The 13,321-nt window shown below is 40.3% G+C and overlaps 3 protein-coding genes across 3 annotated transcripts in view; 1 reads left to right on the top strand and 2 right to left on the bottom strand.

Moving 5' to 3' along the window:
• Positions 1–5,127, top strand: part of GCG54_00009514 (uncharacterized protein) — a gene marked incomplete at both ends in the record, with an annotated part of 9,340 nt that extends 4,213 nt beyond the window's left edge. The window contains one exon of the mRNA XM_045409460.1: positions 4,944–5,127. Within this exon, the coding sequence (XP_045260002.1) occupies positions 4,944–5,127 (184 nt within the window). The remainder of the gene's footprint in view (positions 1–4,943) is intronic.
• Positions 5,128–5,600: 473 nt separating this feature from the next.
• Positions 5,601–7,508, bottom strand: GCG54_00009513 (Secreted lipase; the record flags this gene model as incomplete). Its single annotated transcript, XM_045409459.1, has 3 exons — positions 5,601–6,367; positions 6,433–7,321; positions 7,380–7,508. 3 exons carry the CDS (start codon positions 7,506–7,508, stop codon positions 5,601–5,603), a joined length of 1,785 nt encoding a protein of 594 aa, XP_045260001.1.
• Positions 7,509–8,539: 1,031 nt separating this feature from the next.
• On the bottom strand, positions 8,540–10,792 carry GCG54_00009512 (Dehydrogenase xptC; the record flags this gene model as incomplete). Its single annotated transcript, XM_045409458.1, has 8 exons — positions 8,540–8,575; positions 8,635–9,389; positions 9,452–9,665; positions 9,717–9,964; positions 10,023–10,149; positions 10,206–10,467; positions 10,521–10,554; positions 10,606–10,792. 8 exons carry the CDS (start codon positions 10,790–10,792, stop codon positions 8,540–8,542), a joined length of 1,863 nt encoding a protein of 620 aa, XP_045260000.1.
• Between the last annotated feature and the right edge of the window lie 2,529 nt (positions 10,793–13,321).

Genomic DNA, 13,321 nt, shown 5'->3' with positions numbered 1-13,321 from the left:
AAGCTATATTATAACTATTAATAATAATAGATCTTAAATAAAAAAATAATCTACTTCTATTTATTCTAAAAGAATATAAAGTTTATAAGAAACTCTTTATAGCTAAATTAGAAACTAAACTACTTAAATNTATATTAGTTTTAATTATAAAATCCCCCTTAAAAAAAGAAAAGAACTATAATTTAATAAAATCTATAGACTTAATCTAATAGAGATAGAAGTCTTAAATAAGTACTTTAAAGAAAACCTTAGGAAAGGTTATATTAGACCTTTAATATTACTAATAGGAAGCTTTNTATCCTATTTATACTTAAGAAGAATAGAAAACTATAGCTATATATTAACTATTATATACTTAACGAAATAATAATTAAAAATTACTACTTACTACCCCTTATAGATAAAATAAAATAACTTTTATATAGAGCTAACTAGTTTATAGCTTTTAATCTTAAAAAGGCTTATAACTTAATTTAAATAAAATAAAGTAAAGAATAGAAGACTACTTTCTAGATATAAAAAGGATATTTTAAGTACTTTATTATACCCTTTAGCTTTATTAATATACCTATAATATTTTAGAATATAATTAATATAATATTNTATATAAATATATTAATATCTATATAGTTATTTACCTAAATAATATTTTTATCTTCTCACTTATATTTAAGAAGTATAAAGAAGATATTTACTATATCTTATAAGCTTTCTAAGAAGCTAAACTCTTAGTTAAACCTAAAAAAAGTAAATTTTATATATAAAAGGTGGAATACTTTAGATTTATTATTACCTCTAGGAAGGTTTATATATTAGGAAATAAAGTTAAAGCTATTAAGGAATAGCTAGTACTTAATAACCTTAAAGAAGTCTAAAGATTCTTAGGTTTTATTAACTTCTATTATAAATTTATTAAAGATTATAGTAAGATTAATATAGCTCTCACTAGCCTTAGCTATAAAGATATACTATTTATATAGGTAGAACTATAATAGATAGTATTCTAGAAGATTAAGGACCTTATTACTAGTAAACTTATCCTAATTATTCTAAACCTAATAAAATAATTTAAAATAGAACTTAATATATCTAATTATATAATTAGAGTATAATTATTATAATAAGATTTAAAAGGATACTTATACCTATATACCTTTTTCTCTTATAAGCTTTATAGACTAAAACTTAACTACTAGATATATAATAAAGAGCTAATAGTAATTATTAAAGCTTTTAAAAAATAAAAACCTAAACTCTTAAGAATAATTCATAAAGTACTTATATACTCTAATTATAAAAATCTTTTATATTTTATAACTTTAAAAATACTTAATAAATAATAAATCTAATAGTTAGAATTCCTCTTAGAATTTAACTTCTATATAATCTATTAAAAGGGATTAAATAATAATAGAGTAGATACTCTTAGTTAATAACTAGACTATAATATCTTAGTACCTAAAGAAACTTAGGTGATTTTTAAATAATAGGATAATAAAGACCTAATATTAATAGCTAAACTCCTAATAATAGCTAGATGATTTAATATTAGCTTAACTAATAAACTAAATAATAAAGTAATTATAGAATTTTATATATACTCTATATATAATTACTAAGGAATTATAAAAACCTAGAAATAATTATAATAGTAATATAGAGAAAAGGTTATAAGAGAATATATAGTAAAAGTAATTAAGGATTATAAAGTATACCTAAAAAGCAAACCTACTTAATATTAACCTTATAGTATATTATAACCTTTATTTATATTATAAACTGCTTAGTAATCTATATCTCTTAACTTTATTATTAAATTACTAAAGTTTTAAGAACCCCTTATAGGAGTATACTTTAATAGCATTCTTATTATTATAGACTAACTTATAAAGTATACCTACTTTATCCTATATAAAGAAGTAAGTAATGCTAAAGAATATATATATACTTTCCTTAAGTATATTATTACTAACTATAGTATACCTAAGGAAATTATATTAAATAGAGATAAGATCTTTATTTTTAAATTTTAGAAATTAATAATATTATAACTTAGTATTAAATAGTTAATATCTACTGCATTTTATCTATAAACTAATAGATAAATAGAATATATTAACTAAATCTTTAAAATATACCTCTATACCTATATTAATTATAACTAAAATAATTAGGTTATACTACTACTAATCGCTTAGTTTGCTTATAATAGTATAATTAGAGAAAGTACTAAAGAATCCCCCTTCTACTTTAACTATAGCTTTAAACTAACTACTTATAGAGAACCTTAAGTAAACTTAGCTATAATTAAAGCTACTACCTTAATATAATAAATTAAGGATATCTAAGATAATACTTATAAAGAACTTAAATTTATTTAATAATAAATATTAAGATTTAGTAATAAATAAAGGATTAAGGGACTAACTTTAAAAGAGGGAGATAGTACCTATCTTATATAGCAAAATATTAAAATAAAACGACTAAGTAATAAATTTAACTATAAAAAACTTAGACCTTTTAAAATCTTATAAGTTATTTTACTAGTTAACTATAAGCTTAAACTCCTAGAAACTATAAAATACTACTTAGTATTTTATATTTCACTTCTTAAGCTAGTATTATAAAGATTATAAATAAATAACCTTATTATTATAGAAGATAATAAACTAAAGTATAAAGTAGAGAAGCTACTAAACTACTAATATAGAGATAATAAATAGGAATACCTTATTAAATAGAAAAACTATAGATATAAAGATAATATATAAGAACTTAATAATAACCTACTTAACTATTAAGATAAGATTAATAAGTATATTAGAACGCTTAATTATATTAATCTTAGGGATAAACTAAACCTATTTATAACTTTAAAAGAATTTAAGGAATATATAAAATATATTAATAAAAGAGAAAGATAAATATAAGAAGAAATATAATAGAAATAAAGAGAAGCTAAGAAATAAAGAATATAACTCCTATTAGTATAAATATAACTAAGAGGATACTTTAGACTAGTATAATAAGAAAATATATCTATTTAACTAAGAATATTAGAATATAACTAAAACTCCCCTAATAAGAAACTTAGAGTATTAAGATTCTAGTTAAAAATTAAATCTAAGTTTAGAATACTAAAACTACTTATAGACTAAACCTCTAATATAGGAGATATTATTAGCTCCTCTTCTATAACCTCTTAACCTTTTTAAAATACTATCTTTTTCTACTTATATAAGTAATCTAACTATACTATAAACTTATCTAACTTAGCTTATATAGTATATAAAGTAGCTACTTTCTTTCTTAATACCTCCTCTTTAGCTATTTTAGTATCTTCTAAATAAGTAGCTTTATTTAGTAAGTAATTAACTAAGATAAGTTAGTACTAAATAAGAAATATAGTAAAAATAAAGACTTATAAGTATAAATAGTATTTACTATTATATTATAAGACTGCTCTAAATAAGTATACTTATTATAAACTTCACTATTAGGAAGAAGCTTATAATACTTCTCTAAAGAATAATAATAAGAATAAGGTATATTAATAATTAAATTAAACTTAGTAATATATAAAGTATAGTTATAACGATAAAGAGTAGAGGTAGTATTTAATTTTAATTTCTAAATATAACTTAATATAATATTAGTATTATAAGTAAAATAGGAAGTATAATTAATAGATTTTTAACTTAGGACTAATAACCTATTTATATTAGGTCTTAAGGGTAAGACTTTTAGAGAGGGAACTTAATATTATAATCTATTATATATAGATAATAGTTAATTAACTTACTTAGGTATTAAGTAGCTAGGATAGGATATTTATATTATAGAATTAATAGGAATAATAAGGACTTACTTAGAATAGAAGAACTATAGTATAAGTTATATAATAATAAGATAAGAGAATAATTAGTAGAGTATAAGAAGAAATACTTAGTAATTAGTTAGTATTACTAACTAATTATAATTACCTATATACTTAGGTAATTACCTAAAAATAGATAAAGGATACTATTTAGGATCTATATATAGTATAACTTAAGCTTCGCTTAAGGTTAGACTTCTATAGCTTTTTAGTAATTAACTTAGTATTTATCCTTATAGATACTCTTAGTTTACTTTTACTGTAAATTACTTATTAAGCCTAAAACTAATTACTTTAGTCTCTAAAAGACTTAATCTACTATAGCTTATAACCTACGACTTAGACTATAACCTTAGTATACTGTTATAACGTGTTAATCCCTAGCTTCTATTAGCAGACCTTACTATTAGATAGCTGACTGTAATACTTGTTGACTGCTGTATAACTCTAATAGGGAAATATATAGAGGGTTATAGTATAACCTCTATAGCTAACCTATAGAGTATATAAAGGGGATTTTTGAACTACCTAGCTAAGTAGAAGTAACCCCCTATTATACTATAACCTAAATTTAAAGCCTTCTAAAATAAATCTTATATATACCTCCTATTTAATTAATATAGTTTTTACTACTAGTAATATTAAATATCTAAAAAAAACTAGTTTACTATATATTTAATAATAGTTTAGTTATATCCTTATAACTAAGAATAATAATATAATATCTCTATACCTCCTTATAATATATATTAAGTTTTTAGAAAACCCTTAGAACTAAGCTTTCTATTAAATTAAGTAGAGATTTAAAAAGATTACTAAGAACTTAAAGGATAAGAATAATATAAAGGAGATTAATAGGATATTTAATAAAAAGTATAGTGAATAGTTCTAAGAACTAATTACTATTATTACCCTTATCTAAGTTACGATATAGTGGTTAAGGAGACTAGCTTAGGTTAGGGTGGAGGAAAAAAAAGGGTCCTTATGTTCCCTTTAGTTATATAAGTATTCACAAGGAATTATTCATAAAATGGGGCACTGGAGATGTTGATCGAGGCTGGGGCAGATGTGAACCGGCAATGTGGTTTCGGTATTACACCATTGGAACTGGCAACCATCAACTTGGGGCTTCCACACCCACGGGCGAGAACTCGAAGTTTGACATACATGCATATTCTGCCCCAGGACGGGAGAGGTGTCAGCCTCGATACAGACCAGAAATTGTACGATTGTATCGTCAGAGCACTTAAGAGCAAGGGAGTAGTCAATCACGATGAGCAGTATGTACCCAGATCACGAAACGGTGTTTCAAATTCTTTGCTGACCTCCAGGGGTTCAGATCCAGAAAACCGGTGCAGAAGCCACTATTTGTTGCAAGCTTTTGCGGCAATGATCTTTCTTTCTATTGGAATTGCTGTCGGATACATTGGTGGCCATGGTTCATCCCCCAGAACAGACCCTCACGTACCTAACGTAGTGGGTTACAAATCTCAAGGTGGCTGGCTGGTGCAAGACGCGTAGGGACTTAGAGTTGTCGGTATCGGTGTTCCCAGAGGACCAGCTTAGCTCCCATGAGAACGACCTCTGATAACCACAGAGAAACCTGGAGAGATTCTCCTTGAGTGACGAACGGCAAAACCAGTCAAATTGATATCTGCCTTCCCACTCAGCAAAGCTTATCAACATGCAAAATTCGCGAAAGGCGACTCGTTGAACATCATCCTTACAGCTCCTCAAATATTGAAGGGAGCTTATGAATCACCACCTGCTCTTCGTTTTCGACAGTAACCTTGCCGTCTTTCAGTCCTACAATCTGCTGAGCGATATCGTTCCAGAACTCGCATCTGTTCCTCGAATTCTGGTCATCGGATGTCAGACGGAACGCCGAGTGGAGAAACCCCGGGGCGCGGACTTGGAGGACACTCCGCAGCCTATCGTGATTCCCGTCCGCCACTGGCCAGTATAGTCGGGTAGTCCTTGGTAGGTTATTCGGGTCTCCATTCATAGCGAAGGATGCAAGATATGCCTTGTACCGCGTCGCTACCAGGCCCTCAAGTACTTTGGCGTAGATCTTGGCCAGCAGTCTGCTCCTCAAAACCTTGGAGAGGAGGCCGACAACTTGTTGGACGTTGTTTGAGAAGAGAGGAATCAAGTCGCTAGCATGGTAAGCCAGCACTCTGAAAGGGTATGCATACTCCATCATGTACGACCTATCGGAGTAGGCATCGTAAAGATCTCGGGTGTTGCAGGTGAATGTAGAATCTTGAATCACCTCCTTCAAACAGGTGGTGTAGTTATCATGGTGAAAAGCCGAGCATTGGTACTTTTGACGTATCTGATCTCTGATGTGCGAAAGCTTCTCCCCGGGGAACATCATGGCCAGGTAAGAGTTGAACTTTGCCTGTGAGTCCATGCCTGCGGGTATGAATGACTGGGCCTCGTTGGCGCAGTGAGAGACGACAGTGGACCAGATATTGTCCCAATATTTACCTATTTCGTCAAATTAGAGTCTTCTTTCCTACAAAAAGTGAAGAAGTATGATCAGAGAGACATACCTTGAGAAAATGCGATTGTCGGTAGAGTCCTTATCCATTTCCCATCCACAGAAGGCCCGACAGGTGCCATGCCTGTCTGCTTGACCTTGCCAAAGAACTGCTGATTTGCTTCAATCAATTTGGCCGATCTGGCGTTGCGCAAGCAGTCAATGTCGTACTTGTCTCCGCAGCCAGCCAATTCAGAGAACATGCGGTAGGCCCTGTCGAGTGCCCCGTCTTTGGAGTTATCCCATTGCCACTCAAATGCGGGGCTCTGAACTAGGAACGTGTTGAAGTTGGGGTCTTTCTCGCCGTCTTCCCGGATCAAATGATGCATGATAGAACCAGCACCAGCCGACTCGCCCCAGGCGCTGACGCTATATCGGTCGCCTTGAACTTGGTCAATGTATTCCTGAACCCACTCAAAAAGGAGGGCCTGATCATAAAGAGCGGCATTCGGCAGCCCGCTGTCCTCCATGTAGGAGCCTGCGAGCCATCCGAATGCACCTAGACGATAGTTGCCAGTGATAAAAATGGTGCCATATCTTGACGCCTCAAGAAGAGACTGGCCTGTGTAAAGAGGACTGAATTGATCCTTGCTGCCGAAGGCGTACGCACCGCCATAGAGCCAAACGACGACGGGGAGGCGCGTGGAGTCCTTTTCAAAAGCTTTGACTGGTATATAGATGTCAAGGAAGAGGCAGTCTTCATCCTCGATGATGCTGGTGTCGGGTTCTTCGTAAATCAGGTTTCTCCCGCCAGGTGGATTTTTGAGTCCATTCGGGTTGATCTGGATGCAACTCCGGCCGCCTCCGCTGTCTTGAATGCTGTCGTCTTCCCAGTCGGGGAATGATGGTGCCCCGAAGCGTTCTGGCTTCGCGCCAAAGCGCACATTTTTAAACACGTATATCTGTATGAGCAGATTAGATACCACGGGCCAGGCACATATGATGTCTTCCGTTGCTCACATCCTCGTCTCCTGGAAATCGGGCAGCTTCCCAAGTACCCCACGGAAGCTTCAGCTGCGGAAGGTCATGCTCGGTCCTAGCACCGACGCACAACGCTAGAACGGCAAAAGAAAACAAAATTTTGAGCATGATGGAAAAATGTGCACTCGCGATGCGGAGTGTCTCGAAGTGAAAGTTGGTGATTTTTCGATACGGTGGTCCGAGTGAGGCTGCTATGTGCTCTTGACCAAAATAGCTTGCGCGAGAAGACGTTGAGCGATGCGCGCCCCTGGCGGCTTTCTATTGAAATCTGTCAACGTAGTCAGATCATCTCTCCAATGCGACCACCTTTACAATTTCTCACGTTCATGAAGAACAAATTCCTCGTCGGGGATTTGATTGCACAATGGTCTGATCTTACATGTCCGAGCAGCCCTGGGATCAATTGTCTTGGACGTCATTCTTCATGGAGATGTGCGGATGTTAGTCCGGTGCGGGGAAGATGAACCTTGCCGCCTTTGCATGGAATCCAGGATACCCAAGCTTAAACGGAGGGGAAGACGGGTGTCTGATGTCTTGCATTTCAGCTGGTGCCTCGGACAGCGCCTAAGTGAGAGGCGCGCAGTGAGCCACGCAGGTAATGGTGTCTACCCAGCCTTCTATATATCGAGCGAGACAAGGACCACTAGCAATGTAAGTGGAAAAGTTCCGGTTGGGAGAACATGCACTGCGCCCGAGTACGGCGTTAGAACCGAGGGCAAAGTTGTTTTTCTCTTTGCGTCAAAGGGAGGCTTTCGCTCGAGACAATACGCCCAAGTTTATGCAGCGCCCATATTTGACGCATGCATATTTCGATTCTGAGAAACTTCATGCCAGTTGGTGTCTTGAGTTATCATGATGAGATCGTGTTCACCAAGCCATCGCCGATGATCATTAGGGCGCGTGAAGAGAAGTACTCAGGCATATTTTCACCCGAATCAAGTGGTTCGCATCGGGTACCACATGAAAGTTCAGTCACCGAAACACTTGACCACCAGCTGTCGACGCTTTCAATACAATGCATTTGTTGCCGAGGTGAGGGTAGTTTGATATGTACTTTCTATCCCTGAAATATGACCAGAAAAGAATTGGTGCACGAATGCGCTCCATCACGTAGCTTCGTCGAGTCTCATCGAAAATACTTAGGCAGAGGTCTTGCCACGGATGATATCGGCGGCCTGCAAAGGAGTCACTGTTAGCGGGATGGAATACTAGAAAACACTGGAGCGCAACTTACTCTCTCAGCGACAGCGTAAACAGTTGTCATGATGTGGGTGGCAGGAACCAAAGGCATGATAGAGGCATCGACAACACGCAGACCCTTGACGCCGTAGACCTTCAGGTTTCCATCAACGACACCGCCCTCCTCCTTGGTGCCCATCTTGCAGGTGCCGACAGGGTGGAACAGAGTTGAAGCCTGCTGACGAATGAAGTCGCCAATGGCCTCATCGCTGGTAACGTTGGCACCGGGAACGACCTCGACGGGCGACAGCTGCTTGATGGCTGAGGTGGCGGCAAGGGTACGAGTGAACTTAACGCCCTCGGTCAAAAGGGAGACGTCCAGAGGGTTGCGGAGGAAGCCGGCGTCGGCGACGGGGGCGTCGAATGTGCTGCTGGAGGAGGCCTTAACACTGCCACGAGAGTAAGGGTGCTGAAGACCAAGCACCATGGCACCGTCGGACCAGATAATCTCAAGAAGAGCGGAGTCAGTGGCCAGAAGACGCTCGTTGAGCACCTTCTGCTGGGCCTGGTAACCCTTCACAACCTCAGCCGGAGTACCAGTAGGAAGGAAGGTAGTGCCGTCCTGAGAGGTGGCCTGGGTGTTCAGAGTCTGGCCAGCCTGGGAGTAGGTGGACAGAGGGAGGAAAGCCAAAAAGTCGCCGGTGGGGGATGCGAATGGGCCAGTGTGTTGGCTGTCGTACTCGGCTCGGGCGGCAGCGGCGAATGTCTCATTGCTCGTCAGGAGGCTGCTCACGGGCAGAGTCGTGTTGACTAAATCATCATGTCAGCTCCACCGGTTTTGTACGCACGCATGCTTGGAAGGGAAGTCGTACTGGTGTTAACGACAGTCAGAAGAACATGATCATGCAAGTTCTGGCCGACGGCAGGGAGATCGACAACAGTGGAAACACCAATGCTCTGGTGGAGGGCAGAGTCACCGATTCCAGAAACCTGGAGGATTTGAGGGGTGTGGAAGGAACCAGCGGCAAGAATGACCTCCTTGCTAGCGGTGGCAGTCTGAACGTTGGCACCCTTGCTGGCGGCAAACTGCGAATCTGTTAGTCTCAGAGAGCCCTTCAGGCAGAATAGGAGTCATACCTCCACGCCGGTCGCAGTGACTGCGTCGCCAGAACCAGTAGTCACAACCTTGGTAACCTGTTGTCCAGTAAGGAGGTGCAGATTCTTTCTTGTGGTGAAGTTGTCGTAGTAAGCCTCTCTGGCGGAAGAACGAGTGTTTGTCGTGGGGTCCTGGTTGTGAGGGCAGAAGTAACCACCGATGGGGCTTCCGTTGGCTTGATCCTTAGCAACAGTAATGCCAAGCTCCTTCACGGCATCGATCATGTACTCTGCAATATTATAAGCTTCCAAGATGGCTGCAAACAGTTTCTCTCAGCAATAACGTACTGGTAGTGGGCCAGAAGAATGGAGAGTACGTGACTTGCATCAAACCGTCCTTGCCGTGGGCAGAGTCGTCAACCTCGACACCCCATTCGGAGACAATGTCTGCCTTAGGAGGGGTGAAGATTTCATTCTGGCAAAGTTAGCCATCCCCTCCGGTCAATCGCGTTGTCGGTCGTGGTGGCACACCTTCTTGAAATACGGCAGGAGAGAGTCCCAATTCCAGCCAGTGTTTCCAAGCGCCTCCCAGCGGTCATAGTCGGACTTGGAACCTCTGTCGAAGACCATTCGGTTAAGTTTCGTTGAGCCTCCCACAACCCTTCCTTGAGGGATAGAAACGGTGCGGCCTCCGAGCGCGTCGTTGGCGATGTAAGTCGTGTTCCAGTCATACTTCGTTCCAATAGCGCCTCCTGCCAGACCAGGAATCTTAACAAAATCTTCTCCCGCGTCACTGCAAGCTGGCTGTCAGTATCGCTGTTAAAATACGAGTTTTGGTCAACTAACAGTTCGCCGGCCTCGATGATCAGAACGGACACATCTGTTTCGAGTCAGTTGGTGGAATTCAACCACATGTTCCAGGATGACGTACTCGAATCCTCGGAAAGTCGGTTGGCAACTGTCAAACCGCTCGCACCTGCTCCAACGACGATGTAATCATAACTCGGCAGCAGGTTGGACTCGTTTGCGCGCTTAATACAAGGAGAGGACGGACGAGCAAGCGCTCCGTAGAGCGGCATTGCTGCCACAGCTACAGCCATCTTCACGACGAATGCCATGTTGACTGTTTTCTGCCGATTCAACTCTTAAAAGACAAAAAGGAATGAATGTTTGTGCGTATGTACAGGGGTACGACAACGAGTGAGTAGAGACGCAAAGAGTTGCAGATGTGTATCGACTCGGGACGACCCGATATGTATACGATCTGGTCCTGCCCCTGAAGTTGGGACTGGACCATCTGATAAAAAACTCGACATGCGCGCTTGCAGCCGACCTACCTGCCTGTCTTGTTGATGCTGCCGCTCCTACTTGCCGACTGCCAGCTTTCTTCTCCACCAGAGTCAGGGGGTGGGAAGCACGACAAGCGAGACAAAAGCGCGCTGTAGGCCTTGGACGCCCGACATATTGGTACTGAGAGAATTACGTGACATAGTGCGACGATGCCAGCAGAACGGGTAAGAACGACATATTGGGTAGCACGGAGACCCGCAAGGAAGGCAAGGAGGAACCTGCAATCGGATGGGTGAAAGTCCCTTACGAACATCAGCCGAAGCTTGGTATTGGCAGTTCAGAAGGTCTTGGGGTGGCGCAATGCTGTGTTAGCGATGGCTCGGTCAGCGAAGACAACTGTAACTGCCACACGTGGTTGACAAGCCAAGTGGATTGTAAGCCGGTTTCTGGGAATGGTCGCCCGGAGATTGCGCCTGCAGTCGACTGGGAACGATTTGCCGAAAGGCAAGGATATTGAATCATTTAGGTTCATGCTGGTTGAAACGGCGCGTTAGCCAAGAGGAAGAGCTTCGCCTCGCGATAACTCACCCGCTAAGATGCTGACAAACTGTCCAGCTGAGCTCCAAGTTGCCGCGAATAGTCTTTTGAGTTCCCGTGGCCAAGACATGCAGAGTGTTACTGCATAGTACGGAATCATCGTGCACCCTCATCTGCAGTGACACATGGCGATCGAGGATCATCGCCGATAGCCAGATTTCGTCCCATCGCCGAAAACCGTCCCCTAAAAAAGAGTGCGGCATCCTAAGTACCCCGGGTCCGCGACTCATTGACAAGGAACCCCCCACTTAATCCCGGTTGCTTCCTGCATCCTGCTCCTCCACGATTTTCTCCCCAAGTCGGCACCCTGCCGGCCGGTGCGGCTGCAGTTGGTCCTCGGCCCTCTGACAACCTGCTTGTTTGGCACCATGCCACGGACAGGCTGGAAACTTCAACGTTTGTCTGGTTCGCTGAGTTCTGTACATTGGATAAGGTACACAAAGAACATGGAATTGGGATTTGACTTCTTTTGATGGAACTACAATGGTGTCAAAAACGCGCGCCGGCAGGCAAACCGTCCAAAGCAATTAGAGCGCAGAGCAAATCCCATCGCAACTCGATGCGTTTTTGATAAATTGGATTTCCGGTGTCGATCACGAAGCCGTAGCGCGCGGCTCCCGGTGCGGAGGCCAGCGCTCTGCTTGTCTTGTCAAACGTCATTGCAGGAGGCTATGTCGAAGCATCTCAATCATGAAGTTAGCTGAAAAGGCGCTTTCTTCTCATGCGGTATGTACATGATTCTTTTCGGAAACCTCGGTCCCACAGAACACCAACATTGGAAAGGCATGTGAGAAAATGCTCAAGTGTTACGAACAAGTAAATAGACACAGTCGTGTAGCGCAGTGTAGACACGCCGATGGACCGTCGGCAGCATGACAGCTACGAATTTGGACCAACACCACCTTCGGGACTTATGGCACCCAATATCGCTCACCCCGCTGTACTCATTCGGGGGCCACTTCCCGGGAAGATCTCCTTCCTGCATGCAACCCTCTCTCTCAAAAATGGCAGGGCTTGAGAGAGAGGGTTGCATTCTGGTAGACGAGAACCGCCTACCGTAGCATTGGAATAATTCTACGACGTCTACAGTTGTCATCATTTTGGTCGAGGCTATTCCTCTTGGACGGGCTTGGCCGTTCGGGAACGAGGTCGTTCCGGCGCCATTATTTTCGCACATAATCTTCCAGAGACAGCCTCTGTATCAAAGGTGAGCTAATTCATACGGCTCAGTAATCCACCTGTCAGCGCTTGGGGATCTCATGCTGAGAAACAGTGAGCTAAACATACGTCACTGTTTGAAGCTTCACTGGCTTCTATTTGGCAAAACGATATGATGGCACCTACGTAAGTCTTCGAACTCCAACCCAGAATAGCTTGAATAACCCCATATGGCAGATGACCAGCACCGAGAGTCAAATAGGGAGGAGACAGCCTTGGCGCTCCATTGTTTCCACCCGATAAGAATGAAATACTCCTAAATGCATGGAGTCGTGTGGATAAGAGGGGTTCAGCTTAACTTTAAACTCGCTGATGGATTGCTCGCTAAGCGTCTCACATGGCAGCAGGTTTCAGCCATTTCTCTGGTCCAAACCTCTACGCCGGCGGTGTGCCGACCTTGCAGTACAGAAAATGGTCAAAGCAAGTTTTCTGAGCTGGGTTACTCCGGCAACTCACAAGGTGTCTTGCATGATAAACAGTGCTTGTCAGGCTCGTTCATCTGATGCTCCCTAAACCCTAAATCATGTCGTTAGTGGATCATT

The sequence above is a fragment of the Colletotrichum gloeosporioides genome, assembly GCF_011800055.1.
Source record: "Colletotrichum gloeosporioides strain Lc1 chromosome Unknown consensus_72, whole genome shotgun sequence".
NCBI classification, from domain to species: Eukaryota; Fungi; Ascomycota; class Sordariomycetes; order Glomerellales; family Glomerellaceae; genus Colletotrichum; species Colletotrichum gloeosporioides.
Note: the sequence above shows the minus strand (reverse complement) of the source record. Positions and strands in the feature narration are given on the sequence as shown.